The sequence below is a fragment of the Numenius arquata genome, chromosome 2 (assembly GCF_964106895.1).
Source record: "Numenius arquata chromosome 2, bNumArq3.hap1.1, whole genome shotgun sequence".
Taxonomy (NCBI): Eukaryota; Metazoa; Chordata; class Aves; order Charadriiformes; family Scolopacidae; genus Numenius; species Numenius arquata.
In genome coordinates, this window is record NC_133577.1 from 1,868,487 (window position 1) to 1,887,528 (window position 19,042).

At 39.0% G+C, this 19,042-nt stretch overlaps 1 protein-coding gene across 1 annotated transcript in view; it reads left to right on the top strand.

Moving 5' to 3' along the window:
• LAMA2 (laminin subunit alpha 2) overlaps positions 1–19,042 on the top strand; it is a 304,356-nt gene that overhangs the window by 248,648 nt on the left and 36,666 nt on the right. Inside the window, exons 43-48 of the mRNA XM_074144590.1 lie at positions 3,031–3,147; positions 6,520–6,702; positions 9,381–9,535; positions 11,153–11,296; positions 12,205–12,338; positions 18,561–18,720. Coding sequence (XP_074000691.1) covers positions 3,031–3,147; positions 6,520–6,702; positions 9,381–9,535; positions 11,153–11,296; positions 12,205–12,338; positions 18,561–18,720 — 893 coding nt within the window. The remainder of the gene's footprint in view (positions 1–3,030; positions 3,148–6,519; positions 6,703–9,380; positions 9,536–11,152; positions 11,297–12,204; positions 12,339–18,560; positions 18,721–19,042) is intronic.

The following is a 19,042-nucleotide window of genomic DNA, read 5'->3' on the forward strand; positions in this document are numbered from 1 at the left end:
CTTCTCCTCAGGGCTGCTCTCAATCTACTCTCTGCCCAACCTGTATTTTTGCTTGGGATGGCCCCGACCCATGTGCAGGACCCTGCACTTGGCTTGGTTGAACTTCACGACATTCGCATGGACCCACCTCTCCAGCCTGTCCAGGTCCCTCTGGATGGCATCCCTTCCCTTCAATATGTTGACCGTGTCACACAGCTTGGTGTCGTCAGCAAACTCGGTGAGGGTGCGCTCCATCCCACTGTCCATGTCACCAACAAAGATGTTAAACAGCACTGGTCCCAGTACTGACCCCCGAGGAACACCACTCATCACTGGTCACCACTTGGACATCGAGCTGTTGACTGCAACCCTTTGAGTCACGAACCTCGTAGCTCCAGCATTTTTCATAAATGCTAATAATTAAAGGATGGGAAAAAGCTGACGTGAAGTCAATTCCCTTGGTGATTCATAACAAAATTAGCTCAGTGCTTAGTGCAAAGGCCACCTGGCTTACGGGACGGGAAGTTACTGCAAAATACAACTTCATGTTAGTGTCACTGTGCAAAGTGAACAATTTCCTTGAAAAGCTGACACGAGCCTTAGTGTCTCCTCACATCTCTTTATGTAAGAACCTCCCTCAGGGCACTTATTTGTGGCTTTTTTTATAGTAATATTTTTAAAAAACACAGTTAAAATGTATTTGAGGAATGAAAAGAAAAACTATTAAACAGGTGGAGTCTCAGTATTCAATTTCAGGAGTTCTAGGGAAACTTCCCTTATTAAAATCCATAAAAATCAGTTTGCTGCTATGGTTACAAAGCTGAAAACGGAAGCCTGGAAACATGATTCTTCAGAAATATAACCGGGAGATAATTAGCATAATGTTGGATCTGGCAGAGTAAAGGGGAGAGAAAGATATAATTTAGGAGCATGCAACAAGGCTAGCACACCACAGGAAATGAATCAAATATCTCAGAAATATTAACACACTTTATAAACACTAACCTCCCAAAGGCACCAGAGACACCAAGGAAATACCAGGTAGACCGTCATTTCGGAATTAAACGGGGGAAATTAAAACAGTTTTGTCAGTGTTACTACTTAACAAGAAATGAACTCAGATAAAGTCTCAGAGCATTTAAGACCGGAATCTCCTGAGTTTATCCTGGTTTAACAACACCGCGGTACCAGTCGTCTCATTCAGCAGTGGAGACAAAACCTGTCGTTTAAAAATAAAGGTATTTTTGAGGAGAAGAGTGATCTTATCATTTATATGATTCTTCACAAGTTTATTCTAGTGTTAACTGCACCTTTGCAGTCGACACAAACGTCCTGTTCTTCTGCAGGACGTTTTGCAGGAATGAAGGTTTGTCTCGAGGCTCTCCCTCAGTCCTGTCTGTTGCTCTAATTAAACAGAGTTCTTCCCGAATGACATTACAAAGGGTATAACAACAAAAGTATGATTCTTATTTAAATTCCATCCGCTATTTTAGCCTTGCTATAATCTTGGAAAAATTAGGGATTTCTTGTAGATAATATACCTTTTGTTTGACTTTACAAGTCGGTTCTTGTATATCTAGTTTTAAGAAACCTTACTTTTTAGAATTTGTGGAACATGAACTACAGTCCCTCATTTTAATCGATTATTCTGTTTATTCTCTCACAAAAGGGTTACGGCCCTGATGCTGTTGGAGATGCTGGAGTACCGATGATACATCTAATTATTGTCCCTTAATACAAAGAGATGCTTTTTGGTTTTGACAAGTATGTGACCATAATTCACTGAGAAACTTAATCTCCAGTATGTTTTCCTATCCCAGTATCTGCTTGGATAAGTATCCAAAAACGAGGTGTTTATTTTTCAGTAACCTGTCACATATCTGAAGGTCAGTCATACTTTGTGTCCTGAACTCTTTTTCTACAAATTATTCTCCTCTCCCTGCTCTCAGGCACAGTGATGTTGAATTAGTTTCCCAGTAGGGCGTGCCTTTAAGGTAAGAAATTACCAGCTGTCTGTTCCAGAGAGTTCCATGTTGATAGGAAAAAATGGTGAAAAATACCCCCTAAGACTGTAGTTTAAGCATTAACTACCATTTTCTGTGCCAAACTTTACTTCTGAATTTTGAAATAACATGTTTAAACGGCCATAACGCTTAGCTGGAATCTCACTTATGTGAGTTTGAAAAATCATTGCTGTGCTGGATTCTGTTCCAAAAAACTCCGTAATTTTTATTCAAAGTGACTGCTGAAGAATGGAAACTTACCTGTAAAGGAGAACATCAGTTTCATCTGTAACGTACATTATGTGACAGACCTGAGCCTTTGATTTGTACTAGTTCTTCAATTTGAACAAATTCTTAGCTTTGAGTTTTATTTGCTAGGTGGGCTTTTTACTCCCAAATTTAGTATGTTTATTTCATAATAACCTGTTGTTAGTGTATTCTCTTCATATTGATGATTGCTGCTATGGTGATCTCATGTGTTTTCCTCAAATATGATTTCTCATGTTGATATTTCCTCAAATATCAAGATTGGTTATCTTTGAGAAAATGCAGGAGAGATGGGCTCTGGCCAGTCTAATTGCAACAGTAAAATTGACGTAATTAATGTCGCCTCTTTCACACTGTGGTCAACTCATTAATCCCAGGCAACCCCTTAAGAAGAAAATTTCAGTAATAGCTTAATCTAGGAATCAAAGCTACAACTAAATATCACACGTGTTGAATCTATCAGTGGGTCATTGTGTGAGTTTGCATAAATCACACTTTCTGTGATTGTCATTTTTTTCTTTCCCCTGTACACCTTAGGAAAACCCTTGATAAATACACAACAGCACAAGAAACTCAAGCATTTACATACCATGGAAGTAGGGAACTTAAAGATACGGAAAAAGATTATCAGTGAAGCCTACAACCAGTTTTACTGGACTTCCTTATTTACACAGTATAATATCTTAATGATAAGTGGCTTGGTCATTATTATGCATTTCAAATTCTGTGCAAACAAAGGAAAAAAGAGTTAAAGCTTCTGTACTATGTGCACTTTTTCTAGAAAAGGGGAACGACCTGGGCGACATGCAGAACAGGCTGAAAGATGCTGATGAGAAGAATTCCATTCTCCTGAGAACTTTGAATGAAACCTTAGGAAAGCTGTCAGCCATTCCAAATGGTAAGCTGGAAAAGTACTGCAACACGCAACACGTCCCTTTTATTTTCCGTCACTTAACATCTGTCTGATTAACCTTTGCCTGTGTCCATGCTGTGCACACTGTGACCATGGGCCGCCGTAATAAGAGGGAGATGAGCAATGGGAGAGAGAGAACTGAGCTGAAAGCAGATACGTGGTGTCTGTATTTTGGCACGGTAAAACGTACCATATTTCTGCAATTTGCAAAAGGTTTCAGAAAGAACAGAATTATGATACCAGGAATTATGATACAATCTGAAACTAATAGCCTTTTCTTTAAATGTGAAAAGTCTTTTAAAGAAACTACTGTTTAATGAACCGTTATAATTTAACCAGCATAATTTAACCCAAGAAGAATAAAGACTTACTGACTTTACAGAAAAAGCAGGATGAAATTTGCTGGTTTTTGTCTTACCTTCTACCACTCTCCCACTGATTTATGCTGCAGAATGGTTTCCAGTCGCTTTTCAGTGTTGTATATCTTTTTTAGACTGTAAAATGGCTTAGAACTGGAACAGGCTTTCCTCAGTGAACTCTGAAGTGCTGTGCACATTCGTAATTCTATATAGAAAAAAAAAAAAAACTTAAGAAAAAATAAATAACCTGTAATACTTCTTAAAATTCTGAATCCGGGGATGTTAGCTACTTGAGGTTGTGATAGTGAGAGACAGAGCTACAACATAGTTTCATTATAACGGACAGTGATAAACTCAATGTTTGTTTTAGAAAATAAAAAGTTTTTTATCAATGTAATTTGCTACAACTTTTCTCTCCAAGGAGCAATTTATAAGCTGGAGATATGCCTTAAGAAAAGTCTCTAAAGAAAATCTATATTCTGTCTGATTTGTGATGGTCTGGGAGGTTCAGACTGCAAGTAAAAACTTGGCACGAAAAACAATTTGCTATTCATCTTGCACGTTTTTTGTGGCTTTAAGATTCCAGATAACTGAAAAGTTCTGTTTGAGATTTAGTGATCCTTGAAACCAGGCCTTCCCAAAAATTTGTTTTAAAATGTCGTGCTCATCTTATGCCACTTCCTGGGTTTTGGCCACAGGTATTGACAGGACAGTTTGTCTCAGGCAAAGAAAAAGCACCTCTAAGGCCAGTTGACCTTAGGACACAGAATGCTAAATACGGAATAAGTAGAAGAAATATGAAACATGCAGCCATTGGCAATGTAATAAACTCCTGTCAGATTAGAGTTACAGGGTACTTGCTCTTGGGACAAGGACACTCATAAAAACAAGCGGGTGTGTATTAAGAATGAAATTCAGAGCAAATAAATGGCATAGATAAGGAAATGCAGTAAATTAGTTGTCCGACACAGAAGCAACCGATGAGGATGGGGGAGGAAATGACCCTGTCATATTTCTTGTTCTTCAAGGATTCAAGAAAGCAGAGAGCAGCTTAAACTAATAATTCTTGTGGCTGTGCTGTACTAATAGCCAAATAAAAGCAGAAAGATTCAAAATGGGCTAGATGGGTAGATCATCTTAGGACAAGGACCCACATGTGCAGGGGTGGCATAATTTAAAGTGTGGCTGAAAATAAATACCATTTGTGTGACCAATAGAGGGAAGTAATGCAGTAACTCCAACTTTCACTCTGCCAGAAAGGTGATGACCTCTAATAATGGCCTCAAAAGGAGATACTTAGATATGATGAAAAAAGGGAGTGAAAAAAGGCAATCAGCACTCTCTGATCTTCCACTTGTCAGTACTGAAGATGATAATAGTTTATTAAAGGTTCAGTTGTATTTTCAAGGTGCTATTGTGTTTTGGAGCCTTTTCAGAGCCCAAACTTCAGAAATAATGGTAGAGTTGTTTGGAGCACAGGTATAATATATCTTTACTCAGAAAGTAAAAAGGGTCTTGTAACTCTCCAGAGTACAGGACAAATGCATCAGTTTTCCATGGCCTTAGGAAGCATCACGCACTCCCCAGACCACAGGCTTGATCGCATCAGATGTTCCAGAGAAGGAGAAGGACCTGCCTAGGAGATCATTTGAAAACCTATGCTGTTGTTCCCTTGAAATGGAGAAACTGTCCCTTTTTCCCATGTCTTCACAGAGTCACGGAATCAGGAATGTGCACTCCAAGCAAATGTTGGTATAAACTAACTCATATCACCTGTCTCTTAGTCAGAAATTGAAAGAAAGCACAACCTCCTGTGCAGTCTGTTAACTTCACTGACTACCACAGGAAGCCCCAGTATGACAAGCCCCAGTATGTCAGTATGACAAGTGGCACCATCTCTACATGGTTGTTTCAGGGGTGTCCAAACTCCTGAGCTGCACTCCAAAGTTCTCATATGACTGAGGGACATGAGGATACCCCGGAGAACACAAGGGGAAAGCAGGTCTAAGAACAGTTTCATGAGAAGCTGGTGGCAATGGAGATGCCCAGAGGGCTGGAGCCCCTCTGCTGTGAGGACAGGCTGAGAGAGTTGGGGTTGTTCAGCCTGGAGAAGAGAAGGCTCCGAGGAGACCTTAGAGCCCCTTCCAGTCCCTAAAGGGGCTCCAGGAGAGATGGGGAGGGACTCTTGATGAGGGAGGGGAGCCATAGGATGAGGAGGAGCAGTTTTAAACAGAAAGAGGGAGATTTAGATGAGATTTTGGGAAGCAATTCTTTGCTGTGAGGGTGGTGAGACCCTGGCCCAGGTTGCCCAGAGAAGCTGTGGCTGCCCAATCCCTGGAGGGGTTCAAGGCCAGGCTGGATGGGGCTTTGAGCAACCTGGTCTGGTGGGAGGTGTCCCTGCCCAGGGCAGGGGGTTGGAGCTGGATGGTCTTTAAGATCCCTTCCAACCCAAACCATTCTATGATTCTATGAAAGCAAGTTCCTGCAGGTCCCATGACTCCACTGGGGTGTGATGGTAGAGTGGGAGTTCACATGGATTAATTTCCATTCTGCAGGCAGAGAGGTGGGGCAGCATTAGACTCATTGTTTTCCTCCAGGTCACTAAGTTTGTGATTAACTTACTCAACAGACCCTTGGTCTCCTGATTCACAAGATTATTTGTCAGAATTTCAGCTGAAGCACATGGAGTTAGATTCCTGTACTCTGTACATCCAAACACTGAAAGTCCTATTTCTATTATAAATATCAAATATTATATCTGACACTTGCTCAGAGGTTAACCAGGCAGTCAACAGCAACAACAAAATTGCACAAAAATTTACCTAATAAAAATGATTTGTCCTTTACCTAATGTCTTCCTACATGTGAAGTAGGAGCGCTCAAAGAACTACACAACACAATTTAAGATGGTAGAATTTTGACCCAACTTTGTTCTTAACATGTGTGAAGGAGAATTCTGTACTCTAGCAATCATTTCATTATCCTTTTCTACCGACAGATACAGCAATAAGGGTTCAGGCAGCCAAAGACAAAGCAAGACAAGCCAATGATACTGCAAATGACGTCCTGGCCCAGATTAAAGACCTCAACCAGAACCTTCTGGGCTTGAGAAACAACTACAGTAAACTTGCCGATGAAGTGGCAAAAACAAATGCTGTCATGAAGGATCCTGTCAAAAACAGTAAGATCTTTTTTGGGTTGTTTGGTGGTGGGTTTTTTCAGTTTGTGGTTTTCATTTCACATCTCAAAATGAGACGCTCCAGAATTTCACTCACATAGCATCACTACAGTATGATGGGATAAAAGGAATCTCTATCAATTCTATTTTCTGGACTTTATATATAAAAAGAATTTTGAATCTTAAGGACTGCTGCTAGTAGTTGGAAAAAAAGCTAATGTTAGCAGGATGAACATGTCGTGAATAGATTTGTTCCGCAGAGTACTTTTAAAAGTATTTAGGAGATTAATAATCAAAGATTCTGATTGGCAGTTCACCCCTTGATTCAAGCAAAAATCCACGCACTAACTCTGTCTTCAGTCAGTCAGGTAATCAGTTCAGGGAGAAATGCATAACTTCCTTCATATACGTTATTATTTTGGTAGAACGCTGAAGTCACTTAAGAAAGAGAAAAGGAGAATCTGGGAATGGTTTTTTGTATGCTTTTTTTTTTCTTCTGGCAGGGAATTCTATTATCAAATATGACAATTGCTTTAGCATTTTCATTTTGATTATGATGGATAAAATTGAATTCTAAATTACATTGTATGGCAGATTACCGGAATATATCATATAGGAGTATACAGCCAGGACTGACCGCAGAACTGGAGTGTCTTTCCAAAATTACTGAAGGCCTAATTTCTCAGCTGACCTGGGCTCCCCAGGTTGTTGTCCGCTGGGTGAAGCTGGGCACCTACAAGCATCCAGTTTAGGAGGCTGCCGTTCTAGTTCCATGGACAAAACCCTCTTCCAACTGTAGCTGCACCAGCGAAAGACGTTAATCCCAGTGGCTGTTTGTCACTGCCTGCCTATGGCAGGTTCCTGATCCCTCATCAGCTGAGATGCGTCTCTGAGCACAGGGGTATAACCCCATCAGGCAGATCCCTTCTTGTTTAGACAATATGAAAAGTAGTTATTGATTGAAATAGTGAGGTTAGATTGGTTATGAGGTCATGGAACAAGCACATCTACGAGGTAATGACCTCTGGCAGGGCAGTGATAAACAGCTGAGGAGTGGCCTAAAAGCAGTGATTTCTTGCTACTGCTGGATCTAACCTGGGCCATCTGTCCCAGCCCAAGCATTCTAAGGCTGCGTGTACATTAAAATTTTAGCTGAGATTTGGAGTGATAATTTAGAAGCTAATCTGTTGATTGCCCCTGGTCACACATTGAGGAGTGGTCTTAACACATGAAAACTCTTTCATGTCAGATAAAGCTTAACTGGAAGATGTTCTCCAGCAGTACACCTTTACCACTCCCCAACTGCTAGTGGATACTCAGGTTATAGAATGAGATTAAAGTAAATGCAGAGCAAACTACTCCAAATGTATATAGTGAGTATGTTGGCACTCCCGGCTACATGCTAAAGTAGGCACAGCCTCTCTTGTATCTCAAAATTCAGGCTCTGAATTCTCATTATATAGATGTGAAAATTAATAATAAGTTTTTTCTAGAATAGTTCTGTCCCTTAATTTACTTTACACTTCTGCATAGATCTTCAAAACATTTTCTTACATTATCTTCTGTTTTTTCTCTTTTCTCTGTCTCCATATCTTGCCTACAGAAATCCGTACGTACATTGTCTTTCTTCCTGCTTTTATTGTGCCTTTTCCAGTAAATGATGATTCCCTGCTTACCACCACAGCTTCTGCATGGTTCATTCTACATGTCACATTCACTGAAATAGTTAAATAGTTACTTTTTGAAGGCTCTGAGATAAAGTGACTTGGTAACTAGTTTCATTAATGTGGAACTTTAAGAAGCCTCTTGAAGGTTTAGTATCAGTGTCTGGGTGACTGTTGAAAAACTAGATACACAGGCTTTCATGCTTTATCTAAGCATTATTTTTATTATCATTATTATTATTATTTCAATATACATTCGTCTGGTAAATGCAGGTTTGTCCCTTTCTGTGTCACCTGCACGAACCCATACCTTCATGCGAGCCAAGCGTGCGATCCTTAGATCTGCTGATGAATTGTCAAAGAGAGGGCAACCAGCATTCACTGGTTGCATGTTGAGAGGCAAAAAAGTAATTTCAAGCTTAAAGAAAAAGAGAGAAAAATATATCCTTTTGAAATTAGTAAATTCACCTGAAAAAAAAAATATTTGGAATTTATTGCCACTGTTTTTTAATCTGCTTTCAGTACACACACAGAATTTTAAACTTGTGACCAGAATAAAGTCTTTTTCTAGTGGTGGCCGTTATGGTTAGGTCAAGAATTAACTTCAGTTAATTCTAACCCTGTTTCAGAAATTACTAGTGGAAACTAACCAGTTTTTATTAATCTAGTATTTTTCTTGAAAACTGGAGTTTAAAAATAAAGAAAGTGTTTCGTTCATAAGTGTATCCTGCTACAGGAAATGTTTTCCATTAGTATCGTCCTGACCTGAAGCATAGTTACACTGCTTAAAAGTCCTGCTTTAACACCTGCATTTGCTACTATTGCTACTTTAACTTGATTCTAAATATTCTTATCTTATTCTGTTCAGGTAGCTTCCTGGCCTGTGTGTACCTCCTAGCAGCATATACAATCGCCTGAGTATTGTGTATGCAGAATATTCTTGGGTTTTATTATTGCAGTGTATAATTGCTCTCTGACACTACTCTCTAAAACTCTGCCTTGTTCTTTTTTATGAAGTTGCTGATGCAGATTCCAGTATTAAAACCCTAGAGAAGGAAGCAGATCGCCTGCTGGATAAAATCAAGCCAATCAAAGAACTTCAGGATAACTTGGGGAAAAACATTTCTCAGATAAAAGAGCTGATAAACCAAGCTCGGAAGCAAGCCAATTCGGTAAGCCCTCTCTCTCAGTCAGATGACCTTTTGAGTATTGACGGGGTTTTAGTTTCTACTTTTCTATTTCTTTTCCACGGGGTGAACCCTTTCTGATTCTAAACATGTGTAAAGGGAGCAAGAAATGGAGTGTAATTTCTCAGATAAAAGTAGAATATTCTGATTATTTTCACTCTGTGTCTTGTTTCTTCATTTAAAACATGCCCTTGTTAAATGGATAACATCTGTAGGAATGTATCTGGAAAGGCTGTTATTTAAAAAGTCTTGTGGGTGATAGTACAGCAGAAGAGTCACAGCATCATTGATTTTTTGTGAAAAAAAGTGTATTTTTTTGCCTCAGCACCGATATTGAGCCCCTGATTTCATTTCACAGAACTTACATTCCCTGAGAATGACACCATCTCAGACTCACTGAAATTGCTGAGTGTATTCGCTTTTCCCATATTCTTTACTTTCTTTGTTCAGCAACGGTTCTGAGAACTTGAACTTGAGTTAAGAATGTATTTCTCATCCATTTAATGAGTTTGGAGTCCATCTCCGTGATTCAGTAATACTCTAAACTGAGGATCGGCTGGTTGATACTGAGGTTATGCAGCTGGTGATCTCATGTAGCAAAGGAAAAAAGATCTTGAAGATGGTAGTTAAGAAAACTTCCTGAAAAATGGTTGAAAAAAAATATCTACAGGATAATGGGATCCTGGGAGAGAAGAGTGTTCCATATACTTGATGAAATTTGCCCACGGTAGAAAGACGGGCTACAGCAATGATACGGTTTTGTTACGTTCATCTTCTGTCTGAAGGCTTTGAAGTACTGAACCGCTCAGCATTTCTGAGATGGGGAAATTGTGAGTTTGGTCATGTAATGGTTCCTCTTTTTGACAAAGTTTGCCCTGAGCATAAAGTGATACCATTACGTACATCTACTCTAATACATAAACACGTCTCGCTGGAATTGAAATGCCATTGTGCTGTCATTGTGTCTATGCTGGAATTATGAAAGCAAACAGGATACCGGTTTCCTCTGTGCTTGGAGCCCGAGGAAACCAGCCCGAATATCCAAATGCACATGTCACTCAGCTGTGAAAATGAAACTTAGTTCTGAATACTGTCAGGGGCTATGTAAAAGCAGTGATAGACACAAGTGTTGCCTTAAAAATAGTTGTTAAAAGATGTCTTAAACTGGCATAAGCAAAGATATTACAAGGAAAAAAATAGATCATCCCGTCTTCCTGATCACAATGTGACCCCTTCAGGAGAGCTGCTTATTTTCCTGGCTGCACATTCTACTTATAGACTATCTCTGCTGCTAGAATTCCACTGCTGTTTGCATTACACCAGCATATCTTCTAGCTATTTTTAATCCATACAGTTTGTCCTTTCCCATGTGAATGCCAGAAAGAGTTTTTTTTTCCTTTTAAAAAACAATCCCAGACAGAAAATTCCATTTCTACCTCCTGTGCATATCCAACAGCTCCCTGGAACACATAACACACAAATGGGAAAGAACTAAAAAAAAACCCCCATAATATTCTTGTAATTATTTGGAAGCATCTAAAGGTATTTCTGGCATAATAAACAGTAAACTGAATTCTTTCTGCTATGCTTTTTTTTTTGAAGATCAAAGTGTCTGTGTCCTCTGGAGGCAATTGTATTCGCACATACAGACCAGAGATAAAGAAGGGAACGTACAACACCGTCATTGTCAACGTGAAGACTGTTGTTGCTGACAATCTGCTTTTTTACCTTGGAAGTGCCAAGTTTGTAAGTCTGTCCCCTGCTTTTCATGTCAGGGTTGCTCGATCAAATCAGACAACTGACAAGTAAAGAGGATGAGAAGGGCTTTTTTTTTCCTTCTAGAGGCTTCAAAGCGTAGTAGAGGCCTAAGATAATCGAGACATTTACTGTCTTTGGTATTAATATGGGGATTATTATTATTATTGAGAATAATAATTCTCAAATATGACCAGCTAATTTTTTTTTTTTAATTTAACTAGATAACAAATATACTCATACATGGACTACATTTGAGCTTTAAAATTCACAGTGCAAGCAGAGTAATTTTGGGGTTGGTTGTGCGTTTTCCCTTGGGAATGAAGTACCTAATCATCTTGCATCTGTCAAAGCTCCTATTTATTGTAATTTTAAGCCAAGATTACAATTCCAAGCATAATGATGATGAATGATTCAGTTTCCCATGAGCCCTATAGCAGACAGACGTCTAGAATAATCAATAATAATTCAGTAAATGGGAAAAGTTTTCTATTTCTAACAGTTTGAAATATATATTTTATCTACTTAATACAAAATGAAGAGGCAAGATGACATCATGTATTAGCCTAGAATCCTGACATCTTTCTGCCATCCAATGGATGTTTTACAAACAACATTACTCTGAGTTAAATCCTTCTCTTGATGGCTACAATATTAACATTTCTGTAACTCTCGCAGCCATTTACTGTGTGTCACTGACAGAAGATTCCTTGTTTGAACCAACAAAAGCAGGAAAACTAGAATCTCATTTTAGATCACTGTGAGAATAAATGTTCATACTTCACCGTCTATATATGGGTTTCTGACGCCTTGTTAGACCTTCTGAATTGCAGAGAGTTCTGTAAAACTTCCTTTAATTAAAGTATGAGATTGCTTCTATTTTCATATTTCTCACCTAGACTGACTTCCTGGCCATAGAGATGCGCAAAGGCAAGGTGAGCTTCCTGTGGGATGTGGGATCTGGTGTTGGACGGGTCGAGTATCCAGATCTGACCATTGATGATGGGTTTTGGTACCGGATTGAAGCCTCTAGGCAAGTATATATTTCAATTCCAAGATATAGTTCCTAAAGAAAAATAGCTAAATTTAACAAGTTCTGCTTGAATTCGCTATCCTCATGTTGCTCAGGTTTACACGGAGATGTTTGCTACATTTGAAACTTCAATTTTTTTTTAAAAAGGGGATGTTATAAATGTGAGAAATTCTATTCTGGTTTAATGAAAGCTTTTGACCCTACGTCCACTAGGACCAAAAACATATATAATGCAATTACTATTGAAATGTGAATTGTACTGCGTCAAGAATTTGTTTTCATCACATATTTCCCCTCTAGCATCAACAATCCGTGACTGCTTATATTCCCTTCTGTTTCTCTATCGCTCCATCGATTCTCTTCTTCAACTAGCTCCCTTTTGAAATCAGTTACAGGTTTTGGCAGTCAAACAGATAATTACTATTCTTTTCTGCTTGAATTTCAAAGAATTTTGTGAATTTTCTAAATTTCTGGTCTTGATACAGTACTGCAAACAAATAATCTGTCATACACCAAGTGTCTTCTTTCTTGCTCAAAACGCCATTTCCACAGGCAGAATGTCTCTTCAAACTGGAGATGTTTTAAAAGATACAGTTTATGAAAACTCAAGGATTAACTATTCTGGAGAGTTAAACTATGATTTGTACTTTTACATCAGCTGTTGAATGCTTTTGAACTTTAGAAATATAGACACTTTAGTACTCAGATTTCACATTTGTCAGTTGAAGCTTATATTTCCCATTCAAATAGCAAACACACGACATATGGTGTGATAAATACAGAATAATGAATAATGATTACATAACTTTATATTCTTTATCTTCTACTTCTGAACAGATCTTAGTAATTTAGCTAACATCATCTATATTGCAATTTGGTGTGAAGCTGAGTAATTCCTCCTGCGCCATTACAGTTAATTTCACATAGTATTAAGCATAGAGCCGATAATATAGTCAGAAAAGGAGAGAAAGAAGGAGAAAGAAAACAAAACACTTTAATTCTGGTTACATTCATAGCTCTCAGAGGAGGAAATGGCATCCAGTTTAAATAATTTAGTGAAATCACAGGAATCAGCCTTTCGGAGCAGAGAATTAAATAAAATTATGGCACCGTCTCCAGAAGCTGCCTTAATGAAACCTTATTGCTGGGAAAATCCAAACTGGGGTACAATACAAATTGTTGAAATCTTCCCCAGTTCGTCTCATGCATACTAAAATAGCTTTGTGACACGCTAATGCCAGACTTTCATTTACAAGAAAGCTGCTTCAGCAGAATATGGAGCCAGGGCATGGTATAAAAATTCACACGTCCTACAGAAGCACATTGCCTATTGCACTGGTTGTTCCGGATGTATGGGGTGCGCACGCTGTTAGTTTCGAACAAACTGCTGGGTCAGCAATTTAGAGCAATTACAGCTGCACAAATCTGAAGCACAGAGGGGCGTTTAGGAGAATTACATTGCAGGGGCATTAGCTGGATTTGTGGGATAAAGTTGAAGAGCTCGGGACTGATTTTACATTCTTAAGGCAGAGTTCATGAATCACGTACCCTCCTGAAGAGTCTTCGGCTTTGAACTTTTTAGTCCAGTTGATAACTCTCCTCTGACTCCCTTCATGAGAGTTTTACTCAGTTCATTTCCTCACCTTTTTTCTCCAAATTTCTGCTCAGTTCCAGCCACAGACTTTTCCAGCAGCCTGACCGAGCTGCCTGGAGCAGGGCACCCACTTAGAACGGAGACATAAGATGAGATTCTGGCCTTGCTGAATCTCACCATAGATTTCAGAGGCAACAGGCACTGGCACACAATAAAAGTGATGTGGAAGGATTAAAGGTCGATAGCGGTTCTTTACCAGGGATCCCCAAGGGCCTTAAAAGGAGGAGATGTGGTGGCACAGAGGTTGTGAAATCCTCAAGGTCACTCAGCATGCTGAATGGAATGGAAATACGAAAAAGCTGACTGTTGAGTACTGATCAGAGATGCTCAGTTCAGTTAACGGCTGCACCAAAATTTCCAGACTGTTAAGACTAAATTGATAATTACTGCATCTGTTTTCCAGGGACACTTGTAATTTTCATCACCTTTTTATTTTAGTGATACTAATACTTTGCATTTTATTGTATGTGCAGAGGTTATAATGGAAATATTTTATTTTTTTTAAATGGAATCGAAGTAAAATTTGTTTATTCCTGTAGGAATTCCTACAGGAATTCCCTGTGCTTCGATCGTACAGGAATTTATCAAAAATCACTTACAGAGTTACTTACCCTCTTACAGAGGCAAATCTGATTGGCATCAAGAACTGCAATCAATCAAAATATCAATTAACGAAGGAAAATGTGGCATAACAGTATGTGACAAAATGATCTAAAGCAGTTTTGAAACACGCAAATAGTGTCAATTTTGTGAAACAGTCAAATGGGTGACAGAATATTTTTGAGACTGGCTGGATCAGGGAAATGATGTCACTTGACTTCAGCAGGCCTCAATTAGGAGCAGGACCTGATTAGTTGTGATTTTAATCAAGTGTGATTTAAGTATTACCATTGTTTTAATTGCTAATGACAGATTTTAAGCAGCACCCTTCCCTTGAGGACAGACGACACTTGTCTCACAAGTTCACTGTGGGCACACCCAGCCCAGCTCAGCAAGAATTCCATTTTTAGCTGCTGAGGCAAAGCTAAGCCATACTTTCCCAATTAAGATTTTCTGTGCTCTCAAGGGGTCAAGGAGCAGAAGTTTCTACGTGGTATCTTGTAATCTAACATTGATGACTTGCAAAAGTCATCTCATTTGATGATCATCATGCATCTCCTAAAGAGCAAGCCCTGCACACGTGGCATTACATACATTTTTGGGATGATCACAGAATCACACAGAATCACAGAATGCCATGGGGTTGGAAGGGACCTCTGGAGATCATCCAGTCCAACCCCCTGCCAGAGCAGAGTCACTCAGAGCAGGTCCCACAGGAACGTGTCCAGGCGGGTTTGGAATGTCTCCAGAGAAGGAGACTCCACCACCTCTCTGGGCAGCCTCTTCCAGGGCTCTGCCACCCTCACAGGAAAGAAGTTCTTCCTCATGTTTAGATGGAACTTCTTATGTTGAAGTTTGTGCCCGTTCCCTCTTGTCCTGTCCCTGGGCACCACTGAAAGGAGACTGGCCCCATCCTCCTGACACCCACCCTTTCAGTATTTATAGGCATTGATCAGATCCCTCCTCAGCCTTCTCTTCTCCAGACTAAAAAGACCCAAGTCCCACAGCCTTTCCTCATCAGAGAGATGCTCCAGGCCCCTCATCATCTTTGTAGCCCTCTGCTGTACCCTCTCCAGCAGTTCCCTGTCCTTCTTGAACTGGGGAGCCCAGAACTGGACCCAGTGCTCCAGACGGGGCCTCAAAGTGCTGGTACATCTTCTCTAATCCATTAGTTTCTGCAAGACCTGACTTATCACTAGAAGACTTATTGTCTAACCTGATGCCTTGTCACACACACGATAGTCACATCTTTTTGCTGTTAAATTAGCCAAGTTCTTTCTTCAAGCTCAATTGTCCTCCCTAAATCAGAGAGAATTATTTATGGAAGGACTCCATTGTTAGCATTTCAGTCTCTTTGAAGATGAAAGACATCCATGCTATTTGTGACATATTAGACATCCTAAAACGTGTCAGTCTGCTCAGTGACTTCTGAGTGATTGAATTCAGATGTTTTTAAACTGGGATCTTGATTTCAGCGCAATATAGATTGAAAATGCCAATGACTTTCTTTCAGAGAGCAACAAACTTAAGCAGTTTTAAAAAAAGCCTTTAGCCACTGTTATCTGTCAACAATTACTACATTGAGAACTTTCGTCCTTTAAAGGGCTTAACATCAATAAACCTTCTGAAAAAATAAAGTAAAAATTTGGAATTTCTGCTGCACAGAAATCTATCTACTTAGCATTCATTGATTTTGGAATACAAGGTAAATATTAAGGAAATTAAAAAAAAAAAAATTCCTTTAGAATAATGTGAATGGCTTTAGCCAAATTCTTTAAAATTATTTGGAGCAACTCCATGTCCACACACCCCAGATGTCACTTAGGACATTCCCTGGGAAACCGAGAGTCCCATCCATGTGGTTTCCAGAGCTGCCAGATCAAGGTATGTGCGGGTAATAGAAAAGCTCCAGTGTTTTTTTGCAAATATGTATTTTTCACATTCAAAGCCTTAAGATCACTGACTACAAAGCAGGCAAGATGGCATAGGTCTACAAAGGTATTCCCCATTGATTGGAAACCCTCAAAATTACTTTGCAATCCCCCTTCACAGTTGAGGAGAAATTTGTCAAAACTGCAATGTCTCAACTAAATCTTGTTTTATTTATTAAAGTGGCTTTTTTTCCAGTTCTATGTTATTTCATAAGAAAACTCTCAACTCATTCTGGTTTTTGGGTAATAAGTTCTGAGCCAAAGGAATTTCTGAAGAGTGTTTTTTAGGCATAAAATGCATAGTCTTTCTACCCTCTAGATCCTTGGCCCAGTAAACTTTGTAAATCCAGGAATTCTGTAAGGACAGGATAGGAATGTCTTCATTTAGCTAATTCACTAGCCTGTTCTGCAGAATTCCTTGCTGTGCTATAAATGCAAGTTCTTCAAGTAAAGCTTTATTTAACGGAAGTGACAGTTCTTCCTGAAAGATAATGCTTTTAACTTTTCGTTTGCTTGTTACTTCAATACCCCAAGCAAATCTTTCTTTTCCTTTTTTTTTTTTTCTAATTAGAAAAAAAGGAATTGTGCATCTTTGCATGTAGCAAAGTTCAGGACTTCAGAAAATCAAAGGGGTGTTTATTTTTTTTACTTTCTGGCTGTGACTTGGCAGTGTCTTGATAGGATGAATATGTAGCTTTTCATCTAGAAAAGCTACATGTGGGAATTTTTGGTGAATTTTATCACCTCTGTTTAATCAGCTTCCTTCCTATCCCAAGAAACCTTTTTCAAAAATTAGATATAAACTCTGTTTTGTCTAGCTTGAGAACAGGTACTGAGTAATTTTTAGAGTCTAATCAGGTCACCAGCAAAATACCACTCGTAATCTGAAACATGGGTAGTCACTCTTGACAGGTACACACTCTCTGTAAACTGTTACGGAAAAAGAAAGTAAGTTTTCTCTGAAACGGTGTATTTCTGCATTAAGTATCAAACATATAAGTTAGAAAAGTTCTGTGTAATACTGCTATCCGTGCTGAGTGCTTCAGTGCTAGTTAAGATTTCAAGATCAAGGATTCACGTTAGAAATTTCCAAATTAACTTGACAATAGTCATGGGAAATCCTGCCTCTTATTAAATATTAGATAAAGCAGCAATTTCCAAAGTTGCCCATAAATGCACAGTATGTGATCTCCCTCTGCCTACCTCATCTCCTCATCCCCCAGCCGCTCCTCCACATCACTGACCATTCTAGATACTTCATCTCCACGTGACAGGATTTGGGTCATGCTCCATGTTTTTTTCTACAATGATATGGTGGCCCCATAAGTAATTATACGTGTTGATTATGGCCCATCTGTCTGGGAGGAAACACTGATTTATGGTGTGACTGTAAATGCCTAATAGTTTATTTTTATTAGGTAAGTAGTAAGATTTCAGTGGAAAACTACTGCCCGTACTGAGTAATATTAAGCAAATTATTGCAAAGGATTCAAAGTTGTTACTGTCAATATTTGATACAGGTCATAGAGGACAATGAGGTTACATCCTTAAACATAATGGAGTTTGAGAAGCAACCCGAGAGCTCCACTGCAGAAAATGCAAACTCTGTGTATCACAGTGGAGCAAACTGAAGTACTTTATCACATCATCATTCGTTTCAGTTCAAATATAACCTAATAAACCTGAGGAAATTCAGATATTTCCTTGCCTGCATCATTTGTTACATCAAGAAACAATTACTTGACACTAATGTCATCACAATAATTTTTAAAAAAAGCAACTTCTATCAATGAGAGTTTCGCTTCATCTGTATAGTGAATTTTGTTCAAAATAGACACTGAGGGGAGAAAAAAACCTGGTTCTGTGATCATGTCTTTAACTTCTGCAGGCAGAAGTCTATTCATTTGTATCAAAATCGAACATAATCAAATCAGTAATACATGCCTCTATTAAAAGATGCCATCTGAAATAGACCTTTCCCATGTTTGGTTTAACTGCTGACTCTGTATGCTTAAATTATTTCGTTAAAATCTCTAGGACTGGGAAAAACGGCACAATATCAGTGCGCGCTCTGGATGGTCCCAAAGCCAGCATTGTGCCAGCCACCTTCACTGCTGTCTCTCCGCCTGGATATAGCATTCTGGATGTAGATGCCAATGCCGTGCTGTTTGTTGGTGGTTTAACTGAAAAAATAAAGGTAACGTCTTGTCTGGTGCAAGTGTATTAACTGGCTGTTTATGTGGACAGGTTTTGTTATTGCTTTGTTGAGTACTCACATTCCTCCTTTGCAGTCTACTTTTGGCATTTCTGCTTTATTTTCTTGATTTTCATTCCCGTTTTACCCCCATACTGCCCCTCTTTTTAACTGATCTTATTTTCTCTTCTTTTCACCTGTTCATTTTTCTGGTGACTGCTTCTACATTGCTTAACTTAATGGCAATGAATAGAAGATTTATACCAAATAGAATGGATGGAAATCTTTCAGCAAAAAATCTTCTCCCATAAGTAGTAATTAGCAT